The 20,595-nt window shown below is 46.9% G+C and overlaps 1 protein-coding gene and 1 long non-coding RNA gene across 3 annotated transcripts in view; one reads left to right on the top strand and one right to left on the bottom strand.

Moving 5' to 3' along the window:
* KAZALD1 (Kazal type serine peptidase inhibitor domain 1) overlaps positions 1-20,595 on the top strand; it is a 45,453-nt gene that overhangs the window by 4,821 nt on the left and 20,037 nt on the right. Inside the window, exons 2-3 of the mRNA XM_083149214.1 lie at positions 9,665-10,271; positions 19,029-19,189. Of these exons, the coding sequence (XP_083005340.1) occupies positions 9,773-10,271; positions 19,029-19,189 (660 nt within the window). The 5' untranslated portion in view covers positions 9,665-9,772. The remainder of the gene's footprint in view (positions 1-9,664; positions 10,272-19,028; positions 19,190-20,595) is intronic.
* On the bottom strand, positions 5,710-19,158 carry LOC146009137 (uncharacterized). Of its 2 annotated transcripts, XR_014444617.1 has the most exons (4): positions 19,000-19,158; positions 11,037-11,159; positions 8,722-9,087; positions 5,710-5,792 (listed from the first exon to the last, which is right to left on the bottom strand). It is a non-coding gene; the product is annotated as an uncharacterized LOC146009137 (long non-coding RNA). The 2 variants fall into 2 exon arrangements; XR_014444616.1 differs by lacking the exon at positions 5,710-5,792 and having other exon boundaries at positions 8,487-9,087.

Genomic DNA, 20,595 nt, shown 5'->3' with positions numbered 1-20,595 from the left:
CTCCCAGACACTATTTCTCTCTCTGACATCCTCTCTTCTGTCTGAGACACTGCCTTTTGCCCTCTTTCTCCTCCTGACACTTCTCCCTCTCTATCTTCCCATGAGATTGTCTCTCTCCCTCTCCTTTTCCACCCCTGACACTGTCTCTATCTCTGACACTGATTTTTTCCCTCTCTTTCTCTGACACTTTCTCCCCCCTTTCTCTCATGTTCTATCTGACTTTCTCTCTCTGTCCCTACCTCTCTTTGACATTGTCCTTTCCAATATCTCTTCCACTGACACTGTCTCTCTACCACTCTGTCTCCCTCTTCCTGATCCTCTCTGTCCCTTTCTTCCTGGTACTGTCTTTTTTTATCTCCCTAATATTCTTGCTCTAACACTGTCTCTATTTCTGGCACTGTCTTGCTCTCCCTGACGTTATCTCCCTACCTGGCAATCTCTCCGTCCCTCTCTCCCTTACACTGTGTGTCTCTCTGTATTTCCTTGATAATATCAACATGACATGGTCTCTCACTTCATATTTCTCTCTTTCCCTGAAACTTCTCTCTCCCTAACACTGAGAAACTCTTTCTGACATTGTCTCTCTCTCCCAGACACTATTTCTCTCTCTGACATTGTCTCTTCACCCTTTCTCTTTCTCTGACACTGCCTTTCTCCTTCTTTCTTTCCCCAACACTTCTCCCTCTCTATCTTCCTATGAGATTGTCTCTCTCCCTTTTTTTTTTCTGCCCCTGACACTGTCTCTATCTCTGACACTAATTTTCTCCCTACCTCTCTCTCTGAGACTTTCTCCCCCCTTTCTCTCATTTTCTATCTGATTTTCTCTCTCTGTCCTTCCCTCTCTTTGACATTGTCTTTTCCTATCTCTCTTCCACTGACACTGTCTCTCTACCTATCTCTCTATCACTGGCACTCTCCCTCTTCCTGACCCCCTCTCTCCCTTTCTTCCTGGTACTGTCTCTTTATCTCCCTAACATTCTTGCTATCACTGCCTCTATTTCTGACACTGTTACTCTCCCTCTCTCTTCCTTATACTCTTTCTTACTCTCTGTCCCTCACATTGTTTGTCTCTTCCTACTACCTCAATCCTTGACATTGTGTCTCTGACACTTTTACTCTCCCCTTCTCTCTTTCTGTCTCTCTCTCTATCTGACATTATCCCCATATCTTTCTATAACTCTCTCTCTCCCTCCACTGACATTGTCTCTCAATTCCTGTCTCTTTCTCTAACAGTCTCTCTAACACTGTCTCTATCTTTCTCTTTGACATTCCCTTTCTCTCTCACTCTCTATTTCTGACATGGTCCCTTTCTATCTCTCGTCTCCTGACACTGTCCATCTCTCTCTCTTTTCCTGTCACTCATTCTACCTCCCCCACTCTCTTTCCTTGACATTATCTCTCTATCTCATTGCCTGACACTGTCTCTCTATCTCTGCTTGATACTCTCATTCTTCCTGACCCTTTCTCTCCCTTTCTTCTTGGCACTGTATCTTTCACCCCCTGACACACTTTCTCTCCCCTGTCTCTCTCACAGACACTGCTACTCTTTCTGTTTCTTACACTCTATTTACTTCTTTCTCTAACACCATCTCTCTGTTCCTACTCCGTATATATGTGACACTGTCTCTTTGACACTGTCTTCCTCCCTCTCTCTTTCCTTGACACTGTCTCTGACACTGTCTCTTTCCTTGACACTGTCTCTTTCTGTCTCTTTCCCTTACACACTCTCTCTTTTGCTCTCTGGTCCACTCAATCTTTCTGCCTGGCATTCTTTCTCTGACACTCCCTTTCTCTCCTTTTTCTCCCTAACACGCTCTCTCTAATGTTCTAGAACAGTCTAGAACAGTGGTTCTCAACCTCAGTCAGCATGTACCCCCAACAGTTCACATTTTTCAGGTCTCCACACAGAATCACAGGGGAAATAATTAGCTCCACCTGTGATCTTTTAGAATGTGTCAGAGAATAATTAGTACCAGGGCCGGATTTGTGCCTAGGCCCGTGAGGCACGGGCCTCAGGGCGGCACCAATCAAGGGCGGCACAGTGGGCTGCCATTCTTTTATATAGCAGCATGGCAGAGCGGGCGGGAAGCGGCAAGTGACAAGCGGTGCCGCCGCTGACATGATTCATCATATATCAGCAGCAGCGTCGCTCGTTACCCGCCGCTACCCTTCCGCTCTGCCATGCACACAGTACATTATGTTCGCACCCGGGCTGACTGACAGCCGCCAGCGCCAAGGGAGGCTATAAAACAGTACCTGTGTCAACTGGGCGGGCGGCGTGTCAGTAGAGCAGCCTGGACGCTTCCCGGAATCCTAGCAGATTCTTACTGCTTCTTTCCCGGCCAGGGCAGTGCGGAGTGTTCCAGCAGCTGCTGCTGTGTGGCCTGAGCGGCTGCGGCTCCGGCTCCCAGTGCGGGCACCGGGATGTATGTGTGGGCAGTGGCATCAGAACAGGGGAGGTAAGGGGGCAGCTTGGTCGGCACCCGGAGTTGCAGAACTGGCACTTGCAGACAGGATCAGCGCAAGCAGCGCGGCTGTCCTGTGACTGTCTGTTCATCGGCAGCGTGTCCTCCAGTTCCTGGCTCCAGAATGACACTAATGACAGCCTGTCTCTGTGCCAGCACCAAAGTAAGGGCCTTGCTAAGGCTTACTTTCTTAAAACAAGGATGTTGTACATGTAATGTGTATGTGTATATATGTGTATATATATATATATATATATATATATATATATATATAGATAGATATATAAATCTATCTATATATATATATATATATATTTATCTATATATATATATCTATATACAGTATATATATATATATATATATATCTTTACCCAATAGTGGTATGGCGCCTATAGTAAAGTCCAAATGCAAAATTTGCAAATTCCGTATCGAGTGAAGTAATACAGATGGTCTTTTTCAATATTTTTGTTTATTTTTCTTCACAGGATAGTCGGATAAAAAACGCTTGTAGCCAATCCCAACGCGTTTCGTCTCACAGAGACTTCATCAGGGGAAATACAATAATCTAGAATATGAATATAAATTAATATCCTGCTGGTAGGTTAATATATAACCGATTAGCGTGACCTAGAATGGAATAGATCTTAATTTCTGTCGACCCCCTTTTTTTTATATATATATATATTGGAGTGGGTAATCCTTGCCTATAAAATTTGCAGGTATTGGAAATCCTGTCAGCCTCCTTTAAATCATGCTAAAAATTGATTTTCCTAAAAACGAGGATGGTGAGTCTTCATCCAAAATAAAAATATATAAATCTCCAAAGAGACACAGGAGTCTCTTTGGAGATTTATATATTTTTATTTTGGATGAAGACTCACCATCCTCGTTTTTAGGAAAATCAATTTTTAGCATGATTTAAAGGAGGCTGACAGGATTTCCAATACCTGCAAATTTTATAGGCAAGGATTACCCACTCCAATATATATATATATATAAAAAAAAGGGGGTCGACAGAAATTAAGATCTATTCCATTCTAGGTCACGCTAATCGGTTATATATTAACCTACCAGCAGGATATTAATTTATATTCATATTCTAGATTATTGTATTTCCCCTGATGAAGTCTCTGTGAGACGAAACGCGTTGGGATTGGCTACAAGCGTTTTTTATCCGACTATCCTGTGAAGAAAAATAAACAAAAATATTGAAAAAGACCATCTGTATTACTTCACTCGATACGGAATTTGCAAATTTTGCATTTGGACTTTACTATAGGCGCCATACCACTATTGGGTAAAGACATTGGGTATTGTACGTTCCCTTTCCCTCAGGGAACTTAGTGGTGAGGCTGCCATATATACAAATATTTATCACTTTGTAAAAATATTTTGTCAAATAGGCTCTAGCGCGAATTGGAATATTGGGGATACATATATATATATATATATATATATATATCTTATATATTTAGCCACATGTGTCAATCATGTGTGTGTGTATATAACGCTGGGCGGAGTTACACCCCGCCCAGCGTTATACACACTAGCTAAATATATAAGAAGAACAGTGTGTGTAAGTGTGTGTATAACGCCAAGCCCCTTGCAAGCCCCTCGCACAGAGCTGCCCACTTCGCCCCCGTCACACTGCTGCGCTGCCACACAGCAGGATTGGCAGCAGGCGCAAGCGTCTGGAGGGAGCCGCCGGGGGATAGGATAACCGCCCTCCCTTCCGTCCGTCCTGTCCACTACAGTATGTATGCCGCCCGACCTCCCTCCCTCCCTTCCGTCTGTCCACTATGTAGCCGCCCGCCCTCCCTTATGTCCACCATGTAGCTGCCCGCCCTCCCTCCCTTCTGTCCACTATGTAGCTGCCCACCCTCCCGTCTGTCCGTGCACTATGTAGCCACCCTCCCTCCTGTCCATCCACTATGTGGCCGCCCTCGCTCCCTCCCTTTCGTCCGTCCACTATGTAGCCGTCTTCCCTCCCTTCTGTCCGTCCACTATGTAGCCGCCCTCCCTCCCTTCCGTCCGTCCGTCCACTATGTAGCCGCCTGCCTTCCCTCCCTTCCACTATGTAGCCGCCCTCCCTCCCAATGTCTAAACTTAACCCTCCCTCCCTCACCGTCAACCCTAACCCTACCTCATCGTCAACCCTCCCTCCCTCATTGTCAACCCTGACCCTCCCTCAGCGTCTACCCTCTCCATTAAGCATTTACATGTTAAGGGGGCGGAGCCCCTTACGATGGTGTGAAGAGCACCCATAGGGCGCGAAGAATCACCTAGTATGTGTATATAATATATATATATATTTATATACATATGTATATATATATATATATATATATATTTGCAAAAAAGATGGAGAAAAACGCACCAATGAGCCAGATATAAACAACACTTTTACTTGTACTTATGCTCACATACATAGGGGTTTAAAATCATATGCTTGCCAGCCACATGAAACATCCGATATCTGCACGAGATGGTATGCCGGATACACAGGAAAGGAAGCCGCTCAGCCGCCGACCAAGGACCCACGGACTCAGCGCTCACCGCTCTCTGGACAACAGCCGCACATGCAGGATACACCGGTGGACAGATGGACGTCTCCACGTCGGACCAAGTTAGCCAATAAATTATTGAAAAAGGTTTTATCTCTAGGCTCATTTTACTATTACAGTATACTGGCAAGTTAGGACTCATACCTTAATAATGATTACATTAAAATAGGGGGGGGGCGGCCAAAAATGTTGTGCCTAGGGGCGGCCTGACCCCTAAATTCGCCCCTGATTAGTACACCGGCCAGGTGACCTGGAAAATGTGCACTGTTGGGGGTACCTGAGGACCGAGGTTGAGAACCACTGGTCTAGAACATTAAATATTTTTACAGATTTGTTGCTATGAGCAATTCTCCACTGTATATTCTTCTTAGGTTTGTTACATCTCCCTTTTATTAATGTTTATAGAGAGATAAACTTTTACAGTGACTCAGGCTTCTGGGGTAAGTCAGTAGGGAGCTCTGTTACCATGATTGCCTGCTGCCACCATTCATTGTACAATGATCAGAATGAGAGGACAGCCATGGAAACAGAAAACAGCCTGGCTTTTGTGGCTTACACACTTCCCCTTCCAAACAAAACAGGCCGTCAAGCTCGCTTGGCTAGGGAAAGTGACGAGTGGACATCCTGGAAAGGAAAACGGATTTAACTTTATTTATACCATTACCTTGAAGTTAGTCAGGTGGTCTATTCCTTGTTTCTGCCAACTAAGATCTTTAGCCTCCATCAGCCTCCTCCTGATGTCTGCCTAATACGCGCTATTTCCTAAGTAAGAGGTTGTTAGAATTTATCTAGGTTTCATTTTTGACTGCCATAGAATACTGAACATTGGCCCAATCATTTATTATTACTTGCAGCAATTTATTACATGCTATGGTCATACCCCTTTTACACCAGGTTCTTGCACGGGAGTGCGCAAATGCCCGGGTTTGCAGGAGGTGTAAACGCTTCCATTTAAAATGACCCGGGTCATGAGACCTGGCATTTCAACCCGGGTAGTGAGAAGGGTTGAACACGGGTTCAACTCAGCTTTCTGTGCAGTGTAAACGGGTAACCCGGGTCGATGGGACTCTTGACTTGTTCACTGCAATGCAATAGTGGGTGCTGGGAGATGCTCTCATCTCCCATCGACGGCTCAGGTCCCGCTTTCTGTGACGTCAGCTGCCTGGAATTATGCCAGGTGGGGAAGCCTCTGTGAAAGGGGCCACAAGCCAGGTACAAAATCCCAGGTGCGTCCCAGGTTGTAGGTGTAAAAGGGTCTAGTGAATGTCGATGTTCACATAGTTCAGTCTTTTTTTTTATATATAGCAATTGTGCAGGTGTGTGTTGACTCTTACATAGCATTTGTTGTACTGTACATAAAGTAGTGTACGCAGAAAGTCTGTCATATGGCTAGTAGTGCCAGCAAAAATGGACCTTTAAATGGTGTGTTATGAAAGTGTCATGGGCATGTCAATGCAGGGGGCTGCGTTCCCAGACACACAGCTTCAAATATAGGAGGCCAAAGTCATACGAAGTAACTGCACCTACCATAGGGTTGGTGAATTTTTCAATGGCTTATATAAGGACCTGCCAACTGGCATTACAGTATACATGGTTACTAATAGTGGGCGCCTTGGTCCTAGCACATTTGGCCTCACGGATGTTAATGAGTTGGTATTCCATTTGCAACGGGTGAACGCAAGCAGACACTGCTACTGTAAGCAATTATATCATACTTGCCTACTTTTGAAAACTAGTTTCAGGGAGATTATAGTTGGTAATAGAATTTTGCACAGCGCCCCATTGAGAGGGCGTGTCATACTCCACCCAAAGGGCGTGTCTAGTTCCATATATGGAGAGATTGTGAACGTGGCACCTAGAAGCATGGGTGTGTACTGCTACATCTTAGAAGAATCTTTTAAAATGACTTATATTATTTATTTATTTGCAGTTTCTTATATAGCGCAGCAGATTCCGTTGCGCTTTAATATCCAAATGTAGATGAGCCCCAAAACAGTTAGTAAGAGCTAATACACTTGCTAAAGTGCTGGGAAATGGCGCTGATGATTCAATGTAAATTTATCTATCTCTCATTCCTTTTTTCCCCCAAAATTTTTTCAGTGTAATGTGGTCTAGGTGAAATGAGGGGGATTGTTAGACTAATGAGGGAGAGAGGGAGATTACTGCTATTTCAGGGAGTCTCCTGCAGAATGCAGGAGGGTAGGCAACTATGAATTATATAAATGTATCCAATACTGCGTATGTATGAAGACGGTTTCTGCTACTCTATGGATAACATATACAGCAGAGTCTACACATGTAGAGGGGATTATCTTGTGACACCTCCAAAGTCACTGGCAATAAATAATTGAAAAAGACAGATGCCACGTGGTAACTGTATTCCTGAACTTAGATGCCTTCATTTGTTAATAGAGAACAAATGTCACTTAAAGCAACAAGAAGGAATTCAGATCTAAGTCTCGGCATCCTCAGTACGGAGCAGCAGATTATATGGCAATGATATATCTTACTGTGGCATCGGTCAAACACTAAATATAGAAGAGACATCTGTCTGCTATGTCATATGTTGTATAGACTGAGCGTGCTGGTCCCAGCGGAGCATGTATACTGCATAGAGATAATATTTAATATCTAATAACTAGCAGTTATTTATAAAGTGTACACATATTTACTCAGTGATATATATATATATATATATACTGTATAAAACGCAAGTACAATAGTGTTGTTAGTTAATTAATCAATAAAGGATAATTCCATACATAGGTGCCGATTCTGTGGGTGCTCAAGGGCCCGAGCACCCATGGAAATTGATGAGCACCCTTGAGCCCGCTGCTGGGCCGCCATATTAACTTGCTAATTTGCGGCTGCAGCACCCACATCGCCGGACCCGCCACCTGGGAAACAGTATGCCGAGAAGAGTATTCTGTCCGCGGAGTACCTGCACTGTGGGAGCATTTATGTACCTGCACTGTGGCTGCATTTATGTACCTGCACTGTGGGGGCATTTATGTACCTGCACTGTGGGGGCATTTATGTATGTGGAACTCTGTTGCCGTAATTTGAATATTGGAGACAACTGTGCTCCATAATAATATATTGGTATTATTTCTTTGACATTCCCTTTCTCTCTCACTCTCTATTTCTGACATGGTCCCTTTCTATCTCTCGTCTCCTGACACTGACCATCGAAAGATGTGGGCATTCCCCCTTGGCCTGCAAATGGATGTTACTGTGTAAGATCCATTTGCATGCCCTGCGAGCGAGTCGAGTGAATCAACCAGAATAACCCCTTTGGTGTGGTCTTTCATCAAAGCTTAGCACCTACAGTATGCAACACAATGTGATAATGAGCGCTGATTGAATTATTCTGCACTGCTGCTGAACCAGAAAGGGGGATTACCCAAACCCCTTTAAAGTAGACTACAAAGAGAAAAAAAAGGTGTGGAACAGCGCTGTGCTAAATAAAGTAACAAATTTATTAAAATTTACACATTAATTGGCCACTGTTAGACAGACAAGACGCACAAACATTAAAATCAATAAATCCCCATCTTGTTATAACCGGTTAGTTTTTTTTAGGCATGCAATTGCAGGATTCCTTTGCTTTCTTTATAGAACCAGTTAATAGGGTTAGTATTCAATATCAGAGTCCCCACAAAAATGTGCACATTTATAGAGTGGTGTATACTTATTGTATTCCAAAGGCAATGTGGGTTGCGGCTTGCAGTCACCGGCGAACTTCTCCGACCATTGGCAGTACGGTCATATTTGAGATGGATTCGTCGGCTCTGTCTGGTGGTAGCCTCAGTGTCCCCTAGTCCTCTCAACGCATTTCTCCGCCTCAGTGCCCCTCAGCGGCTTCCTCAGGAGATTTATTACCTACAGTATGCCCCATTTTTCTGCTGTATCATGTGATCTACTGTAGCCGCTTGCAAGAGGAATGTGCAGGAGAATTATAAGGAAGAGGACCATTCTTGACCACTGCTAAGGGAGGGATGGAAAGCAGGAAGGAAGGAAGGAAGGGAGGGGGGACGAACTTGGGTGGGACAAGCATCTATAAAAAAAACAACAAAAAAAAAAAATGTCTATTTTGTTATAAACAAATAGAAATATCATATTTACTTTACTCACAAAGCATTGCAAGCTAAGCGAGCGATGTGAGGGGATGTGGTGCACTTCAAACTGTGTCCATGTCGATTGTGTCGACATTCGGGTAAAAAATCTGTGAAAAACCCCATGTGACCTTTTGACTGTCTACCTTTTGACTGTTGACCTAAACCCATGTCGACCTAGACCCATGTCGACCTTGACCCAAGTTGGCCTTCCCCCGTATCGACCTAGGGGTGTCAACCTAATGCTTGTCGACCAACATACTGTAGACCAAACCTCAGTCTTAATCAAATGGTTGTGGGTTTGTAATTCCCAGTTGTTATTGATTAATTGAAATTGGTAAATAAATGATTTGTGATACCGTAGGCCATTTTCTCTTGAACCGTAGCGAGCGCTGACTGCTGTCTGACCAAAGACAACTGTCCTGATGTCTTATTTACCGCAGAGATTATTTACATGAAATGCTATACGCGGAATGTTCATGTAACAGGAAATCAAAGAAATATGTTTCTTCTTTCCAGATTCCGTTTGCCAGAAGTAGGAATTGCTGACGGCAGAGATGCAGAGATCCGGGCGATGAACCTGCAAGTGATGGAGATTGTCTATGCAGCACAGGACATCTCGTGAAAATGGTTCAATGTACCACAAGGATCTGTTCAGAACTCTTCCTCCTGTTATATCTCCCTTACCTCCAGCTAAAACCCAGTTTAGCACTACCGAGCGCCCCTGACTACCTACAGCGAGGCTGGCAGAGATTGTTAGAGGAAGGCGAAAGCTGTATGGACTGTAGGCCAGAAGAATGCCCTCCACCACGTGGATGCCTTGCTGGGGTCGTACGGGATACCTGCGACTGCTGCATGGAATGTGCCAATTTGGAAGGTCAAATATGTGATTTGGACAACACCAACCACTTCTATGGGAAATGTGGAGATAACCTGGAATGTCAGTTGGACATGGGGGACCTAAGACATGGAGAGGTGCCGGAACCTCAGTGTGTCTGCTTATTTAACACAGCTGTATGCGGATCAGATGGCAAGACCTATCCCCAGCTATGCAAATTTCAGGAGGTGTCCAACGCACAGCCCGGGAGAAATCTGTCAGTTGTCCATGAGGGGCCGTGTGAGTCAGGTATAGTAAACATTATCGTTACACAGTGAAGGTCCAGCCTGTCCTGGGTTTCACTGAATCAACAAATTGTTTACCAAGGTGACAGTTAAGGGAAACTTAATTTCCTATTCCACTGCAAGTATCATGTTTTCAGAGACTCTGTATAGAAGATACAGAGTGTGAGAAATAACCTCAACCTATAGTATTTACCCAGAATATCCTGCTCTTGCAGAAACGTAACCACTGCATGTTCTGTTTTATCCATCATCAACTGGTGGCATTTTGTGCTGTGCTGTAATTGTTTTTATCAAAAAGTTTACTGTATGTTTTGTCAGTCCTCTTCTAGGGCATAGAGAAACTTATGGCTACTATTTCTCGTAGGGCTCATACAAAGAATTAAAATACTGTTTATTTATACCTAGGGTTGTCCTGGCACACAGGGGCACAGGGAAACCCCTAGAAGGCCCAATCCCTTATCAAGGGAACAGGTTCTAGACTGCCCTTGAATGATAGATTGTTATGTTACCTTAGATTGCACAAGACTATGGTGTTTTCTCTACAGTGCATCACTATTATTAATCTGGTACGTTGCACTAATATATATATATATATATATATATATATATAATCCAAGGGGTCCATAAGAGGACCAGGCCGGGAGTCTGAGCGTGCAAAATAAAGATATTACACCATTTTATCGTGTGGTCAACGTTTCTGAGGTTTTAATCAACTCTTTCGTCAGGACATACAGTGAAAATGACAAGAAAAACAGTATATATAGCTTACCCAAGCTTGTTTCCAACCCACGTGTACGCACGCCGCTCCCGGCGGTAATCGCAGTGAGGCCATCCCAATGCGTTCAGGGTCAGCGTCACAGCGGACTCCCCCGGTGGGTGTGTATCATAGTTACTATGGAAACAATACAAAGAACAACAATATGTCATATATACTTCAAACATTCGAAAATCAAGATACATATAAAGAAAAGGCAATTTGGTACACCTGGACAGGGTGGCCAGCTCAGCTGGGCAGAGCAGGGAGCGGGGGGGCGGGGAGGGAGTCCCCTTTGGCAACGAGCAATAATATTCCCCCTTGGCAACGAGCAATAATAGTCCCCCTTGGCAACGAGCAAGATTAGAACCCCCTTGAAAATGAGCAATAATTGCCCCCCTTGGCAACGAGCAATAATAGTCCCCCTTGGCAACGAGCAATAATATTCCCCCTTGGCAACGAGCAATGATAGTCCCCCTTGACAACGAGCAATAATATTCCCCCTTGGCAACGAGCAAGATTAGTCCCCTTTGGCAATGAGCTATTTCAGTCCCCCTTGCCATCAAGCATGAAGCACCTTGGCATTGATCATGAAGCCCCTGGCATCGAGCATGAAGTTCCTAGCAATGAGCATGTAGATAACCGAAAGTAGCACTTATGTGTCAGATGTGTAATTTTCATTATGGTTTGTTATATAGCATGTAATGGGCATTACGGTTTGTTATATAGGGCGGGATGTTGTAAAATTCACCGCCCCCCTTCGCCGGGCATCACATTATTAATAACGGCATATGCTGTAACATATGCCATTATTAACGCAAGGGACAGCTCTTGCGATAAGAGCTGTCCCTTGCGATGCGGTGCCGGCACTGGACTTCCGGGTCTGTGACCCCGGAGTCCATCTGCGCATGCGCAGAGTGACGCGCCGGCCGCAGGGTATGCTGGGAGGGATCCGTGACGGTAAGAAGCCCATAGGCTTCTGCAGGGAATCGCCAGCTTTTGCTGGCGATTCCCTCCGCAGCACTGTCTCTGCACAGGGACAGTACAGCATACAGAAATGTGGTAAAAACCCAGATAACATGGTTTTTACCGCATTTCTGTGATAGAGAATCTCCCCCATAGGATGTTATGGCCATCACGTGTGGCCAGGGCAGCCCAGAGGTATGCCGGGCCCCGGTAAAATTTTGGAGGCGTGGCCTAGTCGCGGGAGATGACTGCCTCCCACGATTAGGCCACACCCCCAAAAATGTTTAAGGTGGGTGAAAAAATACTTTAAAGTCAAAGGGGGGAGTGTTATTGCCCACCTCCACCTCCGCAGCAGCACACACTTACAGCATGTGCTATGTGCTATGCTCAGCTTGAGCTCTCACGCTGTTAGTGAGATGCCTATGCTGAGCCTGCTGTCAGCACAGCACATGCTGCTGTAGGTTTGTGCTGCTGCTGCCTGGAAGGGACGGGGGGGAAGGTATGGTGGGGTCGGACCAGGGCCCCGCTGGGCCCCTCCAGCAATCCCGGGCCCGGGTAATTAGTACCCTCTCACCCCTCTCTCGGCTGCCCTGCGTGTGGCCTTATGTGTAATGGGTATTACAAAGTTCGCTGAAATGTGCAATGGGCATTACGGTGTGTCGTATAACATACCTCCCAACTTTTGCAGCCCAGCAGTCGGGACGCTGCTGCTGCGCGCCGGAGGCGTGCCAAAATTTTCGGGGGGTGGCCTAATTTGGGGGCGTGGTCTATACTCGCGGCTCCCCCCGCGAGGCCACGCCCCCATTTTCCCGCTATGGGGGCATGACCCAGAGGCTCTGTGAGCCTCTAGCCATGCCCCCAGCCCCTTGGCTGCGGGAATAGACGCATGCGCACAGCGTTTATTCCCCGCTGCTTAGCAGCTGACAGGGGGGACTCCCAACAGCCCCCCCACACCGCGGGACACTGCCGCCCGTGGGTGGGACAGCGGGACAGGCCCTGACAATCGGGACTGTCCCGCTAAAATCGGGACTGTTGGGAGGTATGGTATAATGTTGGGGGGGGGGGGGGTGCAAAACATACCCTTGCACCTAGCTACACCACTGCATGTCTCTTTCACTTGCTCTGTCTCTTTCAGGCTCAGACACTCTTACACATCTCTCTCTCTATCACTAACATCTCTATTACTTTTTCACACACACCTCTGTCACTTTCTCACTCGCTCAGACACTCTCTCTCACACACACACACTCATCTAGCTTTTTCTCTTTCTCACTCGGACACCCTCTCTCTCACACATCTCTTTCTGTGTCTCTTTCTCTTGCTCAGACACAATCTCTCTGAAATACATGTATCTGTCACTTTCTCTCTTTCTATTGCTCAGATACCCTCTCTCACACATCTTTCACTTTCTCCCTCTCACTCAGATACCCTTACTTTCTCTCGCTTAGACACTCTCACACATCTCTCTCTCGCTCAGATACTCTTTCACACATCTCTCTCACACATCTATCTCGCTCAGACACTCTCTCACACATCTCTCTCACTTTCTCTCACTTAGACACTCTCTCACACATTTCTCTCTCGCTCAGACACTCTTTCACACATCTCTCTCACACATCTCTCTCGCTCAGACACTCTCTCACTTTCTCTCTCTCGTTGAGACACTGGGCGGTATTCAATGAGGCTGATTCGCCAGGTTTTTATGGCGATTTTGTGCTGTAAGGTGAATTTTTGACTAAAACAGTGAATCACCCTATTCAATGACCAGATGGCGAATACATTTCAAGGTTTTTTTCGCCATGATTCACCGAGTAGCAATCGCTATCTTTTTATGGTGAAGTGGAATGTGAACTTTTAAAATAAAGTGTTTTGTTTTTTAACTTTGGTGTCAAAAAATCAGGAATTTTATTCTGAGGAGGGGCATGCTATTTTTATTCATGTGCTGTAAGCACATGAATATATATTTAATTAAAAAAAATAATATTTTTTTACACAGACCAGCCAGCAGGGGGCCGGGAGCCGAGCCGCTCATTACATATTCATATATTTACTTCACCCGATCATTACATATGCATGATCGGGTGTAGTGAATATACCCGGTCCCCTGCTGGCACCCCCGGGGGGCAGCCTGTGCTGCCTGGCACCCGGGGAGCCCACCTCCCCCCCACAAACGTTCTGGGGCAGGCAGGGAGACTTCCATCTCCCTGCCTGCCACCGTCCTCAGGCTCCCTGCGGCGTCCGCCGCAGGAGCTCAAATTTGACGGTCAGGGGCAGCGAGCCCCTGACTCGTTGAATACTGGAGCCGGCGAGGCTCCGGAATGCGGCGGGCAGTGGCGAATGTGCAGCGAATCCTAAACAGGATTCGCTGCACGTCGTCAGTATTCTCGTTGAATACTGCCCACCCTCTCTCACACATCTCTCTCACTTTATTTCGCTCAGACTCTCTCTCACACATCTCTCTCACTTTCTCTTGCTTAGACACTCTCTCTCTCGCGTTTTTGTCACTTTCTCTCACTCAGACACTCTCTCTCACACATTTATGTCACTTTGTTTCAATAAATGTTCCTGTCACTTATGTAACACCACTGCTCCTTTCTGACACCCTCATTCCACTGATGGAGAGAGAATGTCATCACCAGCCATGGTATATACGGGATGCAGTTACAATCCCGGCGTTCAGAATCCCGACGCCGGAATCCCGACCGCCGAAATACCGACACATTCTCCCTCCGTGGGTGTCCACGACACCCCTGGAGGGAGAATAAATTAGTGTGCCGAGCGTAACGAGGCACCGGGCCCGCTGCGTGGCGAGCGCAGCGAGCCCGCAAGGGGGGGCGATCCACGTCCCCCCTTTGTCGGCATTTCGGCTGTCGGGATTCCGGCGTCGGGATTCTTAACGCCGGGATCCCGACCGCCGGGATTCAATACTGAATCCGTATATACTGTATATAAACTGTATGCCCTGTCACTCTGTGCTGCACCTGTGAGCTGTCACCCATGCCCCACCTGTGTCTCCCCTGCTTTCCGTCTTGCTTGGAGCTGGGCTGCAGACCTTACATGAACTCCTTTAGAACTTTGGATTCTACAACCTCAGTGTGGGAGGATTCTGTTCTCTCTCACATCTCTCTCACACCTCACATCTCACTAGAATGTGTGGGGTCAGTCACCCAGCACAGGGCAGTCCCCCGCATCATATCTTCATGGTATCCCCCTGTCTACTGTGTCTTGACCCCCCCCCCCACGCAGTGTCAACACCCCCTAGTTCTTGCTCATGTGCAGAATAGCGAAAAATGCCTAATAGCGATGGGAAAGGTTGAGGCAGTGGCTGGCAGAGGGTAGCAGGAAGAGGCAATGGGTGACTAGGGCAAGGCAGTGAGTGACAGGGGGAGGAGCAGGATAGCAGGAAGCCTGCCGGATGACTCTTCAGATCTCTAAGCCAGTGATGCAGGGAGTCTGAAGTAACAGACAATACAACTGATTTGTCAGACTCCTTGGATCACTGACTGAGAGATCAGAGAAGTCATCAGCCTGATAGTCAGCAACATGGAGCTGCGACCCCATCCTGATATCGTCAGGACCCACAGTTTGAGTACCACTGGTCTAGTGTATGGCCAGCTTTAGAAGATGCGGAGACACTATTACATTACATTGCTTTGTAGTTCCCTTGACAGCTGTATTTATGCAGTGAGCATTCCACTCATGTGAACGATGCACAGACCACATAGCACTTGGGGCTGTATGACCCCTGCTCAGGCAACACTATTATCTGCAGTTGCTAGCAAGTAGTTATTAGAGGGCATTGCTCTCGGTATGGATTTCCAATAGTAGCCAACCTTTTATTTTTTTATGAACCATTTATTCACAGTTGAGTAAAAGAAAATGTCTAGATGAATTTATTGCAGGACATTTTTTTAAACGGATCAGTCGTCACGCTAACACATAATTAGTAACAGATCGCACTTGACAGAACAGCACGTTGTTCATTCCCTACCACAAGATTAAAGAAAGAACTTGGTTTGTGGAATAAGAAGTAAGGCAGTAGCTAGTAGCTGTCAATCAAGTTACCAAACACTTCGTACTTTTACAGCAAGCGTAACATTTATATAAACCTTACAGTACATATGTCATTTAATAGGCAAATGGAATTATTTACTTTAATCGCGGAATACCTGCTGTCTGCAAAGCATTAAATAAATAAGCATTTTTTCCATCTTTCTAATGACTCTCAGATGTAGGATTGCAGATTCCTGCCACTTCCAGCTGGCTGGCTTCTCACTTTCACTCAAATCAGCTGGTATCAAGAGTCAGCCCTAATATACAGCTATGCTGTCTTACCCCATGTAAATCGCAGGGGACGCAGACACATTACTGCATTTCACATGTAGCCCAAATATTCAGGAGTAAGTAACTTTATCTATGTATTTTTTATTTGTGGTGTTTGGGACGGAGGAGAGCCGGGCAGGAGGAGCTAGGAGCTGGGAACCGAGCTGCAGAAAAAAGCTCATACAAATGAATAGGAAGCTCCCATTTGGGTGGTCATTGATTGGCCGAGTGAAACAATGGCTACCCATTCATTTGTATGTTTTTTTTTTATTCGCACGCGGCCCAGCTCCCACGGCTCGCCTTTTTGCGTCCCCCTGACGACTCCAAGCGCCCCCTGCCTGGCTCCGACTCCTATCTGATGTGCACGGGACCGCGCATAGGGTCAGACAGGATGTCAAATATATGAGATTTGGTCCGATTTATCGTCCGAATCTGTCGGAATCGGGTGAAATCAGACCAAATCTCACTAGTGTATAGGGGCGTTAAATTTTATCTGCAAAGAGAGGAAATATCAATCGATGATGAGCGACCATCCATTTTACGGGAGCATGTGAGTGGGTGTGTTGTTAGAGTACACATCCGCTAGCACCATATTGCTGGGATACAGGCGTGAATCCAGTACGTTTATTCAGGGACGATGCTCCCACCACCCACACTCACCAATACTGACTTTTCAGAACCTCAGGTCAAAATGCGAAAGTGGCATCTTTGTGGGGGGGAAATGGGCTGGGCCAGGGGAACATTCTCATGAAAACACTGGGCGTTCCTCTAGACAGGGTCAGATAAAACTGTGGGGGGGAAATGGGCTGGGCCAGGGGAACAGGGGACATTCTCATGAAAACACTGGGCGTTCCTCTAGATAGGGTCAGATAAAACTGAAAGCATTCGATGATTGGCGACCATCAAATGATTTTTTTTGACCGTACGCCTGCATGCGAATAACTGTGTCAGGGTACACATCCATTCGCATGGCGAAGGGGGGCAAGCATTCGCTCGCCTGGCGGGTGGAGTTTCGGTAAACCAGAATTAGGCCCTTAATCCACATTGTGTCGTTCAATTCTGTAAATGACGTAAGAAAACATACAGTATAGAGATACGTCACAACATTGGTAACTGGCCCAAGTCTTGGGTTTAAAATAAACAATTACCAGGAATCAATGTGGCAGTGATGATGAACAGTTTCCAGTTTTCCAGTGCAGTCCTATCAGCAGGAGGCCATGTGGCTGGATGAGAAGTCGCTGGGGGTGGGGATGTGGGGGGGGGGGGGGTTCACCAAGAATTGTTTAACTTAACCCAGGTCTCTCTTGGCAGATTTGTGTTAGCTGTAGGTTCTAAGTTATGAGAAGCTAAGTCAGTTTGTCTAAAGCAGGAGATATCTCTGATACCTCCAGCACTGATACTGAGGAAGGACGAGGAACCTTTAGTCCTTATGAGGCTGCTTCTTGGCAAAAGTCATTGTGGTGTGTGTGTGTGTTTAGTGTGAACATGACGGTATTATTGGTACATGGCATCTGTGTGTTGATGGAGGAGTCATGGCATTGGCCACAACAACTTGTGGGTGTGGCTGTACCTCTCTGCTGTGGGTGAAATAAAGGTACCCAATGCCTGTCCAAGCCACTGGATTGGCTCATTGGGTGTGGCCATTTTATATACTTAGAATATGATAAGCCGGATCTCAGATGCACCATATTTTCTACATATGGAATCGCAGTTGTAGGCTGTGACACGCCACCACTCCCCCAAAATGTCGCTTGCTGTCATTCACTCTGCAAATAAATCCACGCTGTGAGCGTCATCGCCAAGGTACCGTGGTGCATGTGCAGTCAGATGATAAAAGGTTAAATATCAACATTGCATACATCTCCACATAAAGCCCAACATGGGGAATACGGTACTTGTTTCTTATCACGGCCACAATCGCGGGCATCGTGTACCTTAAAGTTAAGGTACATGATGCCCGCGATGGACCCGATTTCCTTTGAAATCAGGTCCATTTTTCTGGCAAAGACAAAATCGCGGGCATCGCGTCGGTCGCGGCCATTAATATTGCCCCCGACGTGAACGACGCGATGCCCGCGATTTTGCCATAGGCTTCAATGTTAAAATAGTTTTTAACATTGAAATCGGGAGCATCGCGTCGGTCTTGTGCCATTATAATGGCACAAGATGAGATGTACTTGATTAAGTCCATCTCACATAGGAAACAATGTGAAATGGGCCAATATGACCCATTTCACATTGTATATGGCCCCGTCGGTGCCCTGGCAGTGCGCGTCCTCCGACCTTTTCATACCCCTACTATCTACGTCGGCGTGGAGTTGAGAATATAAAGTGTGGCGAGCGCAGCGAGCCACCGAGCCCGAAGCGTGGCGAGCGCAGCGAGCCCCACGAGGGGACGCGTACACCTGTGAAGTTATACGCGTCCCCTCGCGGGGCTCGCAACTTTATATTCTCACCTCCACGCCGACGTGGATAGTAGGGGTATGAAAAGGTCGGAGGACGCGCACCGCCGCCCCTCGCAGGCGCGCTGCGCTCGCCACGCTTCGGGTTGGCGCTGCGCTCGCCACGCTTCGGGTTGGCATGCGATGCGACCGACGCGATTTTTCCGTGCTAGGAAACAAGTACCGGGAAGACATTTAAAGGGAATCTAATTTACAACCATTGCACACAAACCTGTCACAGTACTAACCCTAATGCCCTTGTGTGGCTTTCCTGCAGCACCTCAGATCCTCACCGCACCCTATGACATCTGGAATGTTACGGGAAAGGACGCTATCTTTGGCTGTGAAGTCTTCGCTTATCCGATGGCATCTATTGAATGGCGGAAGGAAGGGTCAGAGATGCTGCTACCTGGCGACGATCCACATATTTCAGTCCAGGTAATAATAATAATAATAATAATAATAAAAATGTATTTATATAGCGCTCTTTCTCCAACAGGACTCCAGTTTATTTTTAAAAAGCAGATATAATACAGAGTTAGAAATCCAGTTATTCCGGCAATATTACTGCAGAGATAAGACAGATAAGACGCAGCTGATTAAAACTCATCTCTTTGGTGAGACCAGGGTTGCCTACCCTCTGGGAATGGCTGGGAGGCTCCTGAAAATAGTGTCCCCCTCCCAGGCCCCCGGAAAAGGTAGGCAAGCCTCCCTCATTCCGATGGATTCTTCCCCCAGACCCCTCTGCATCTCCCCAGCCAGAGGCGTAACTACACCATTGTGGGCCCCATAGCCCCCCCCCCCCCCCCCCCCAGCACTTCACCCAAATGAGGACGGTGGAGGGTGGAGGACTAGCAAAAGCAGGGCAAAAGGGGCAGGACAATAGAGATAGGATGGGACATTGGCCATAAGCTCAGGACAATAGGGAGAGGACAATAGGGACAGAACAATAGGGACAGTACAATACAAACAGGACAGGACAGGACATTATTATATTCATAAGCAAAGAACAATAGGGACAGTACAGGACAATAGGGATGACAAGGGATAGGGCAGGACAATAGAGATAGGAGGGGACATTAGGAACAAGCACATGATAATAGAGACAGGGCATCACTACTCACCTGGTGTATTACACCAGGGTGCAGGCATGGATCTCCCACTGGAGGGGGAGGAGAACTCGGCAAGTGCTGTTTCCCCGCGCTTGGTCTCTCTCTTGCTCACTTGCGGTAGGTGGGTGGAGACACAGAAGGCGCAGGCAGCCTCTACTCCCTGCTTGGTCTCCTCCTCACACGCGCTGGGGGGGGGGGGGTGTCAGGAGGCGCTGACAAGTGCTGCCCCCCCGCTGGTCTCTCCTGCTCACATGCGCTGGGTGGACAGTGACAGGAGGCGAAGGCAGTTCTCCCACCAGACCTCCCGCTCACATGTGCTGGGTGGACGGAGAGCAGGAGTCAGAGCACAGGAGGCGCAGGCAGGCAGCTGCTTCTCCCCCTCACAAGCGCTGGGGGGGGAGGCGCTGGCAAGTGCTATTTCCTGCTGGGTCTCCCCCTGATCAGCGCCAGCGCAGGAAAAGGCAGGGGAGTGCTTGCTGTCCATGCCCCCCCCCCCATCATCTTAGGTCCACCCCATCCTCGGAGAACTGAAAATGTAGGTATTTGCTGTACCGGGCTTGATGAAGCCAAGATCAGTCCCCCAACCTGAAGTGCTGCTGATAATTTCCTCTCCGGGCTTTTCCGAGAGAGGAGACTCTAAAAGTTGGTAAGCCTGAGCGATACAGCCTGGATTGGTAAAGGGTACTCTTAAGGGGTGTCAAATAGTCAAAATCACTTAGAAGGTTAGCCAGA

This window comes from Crinia signifera, chromosome 6 (assembly GCF_055691185.1).
Source record: "Crinia signifera chromosome 6, ASM5569118v1, whole genome shotgun sequence".
NCBI classification, from domain to species: Eukaryota; Metazoa; Chordata; class Amphibia; order Anura; family Myobatrachidae; genus Crinia; species Crinia signifera.
This window is presented reverse-complemented; position numbering and strand designations above follow the sequence as displayed.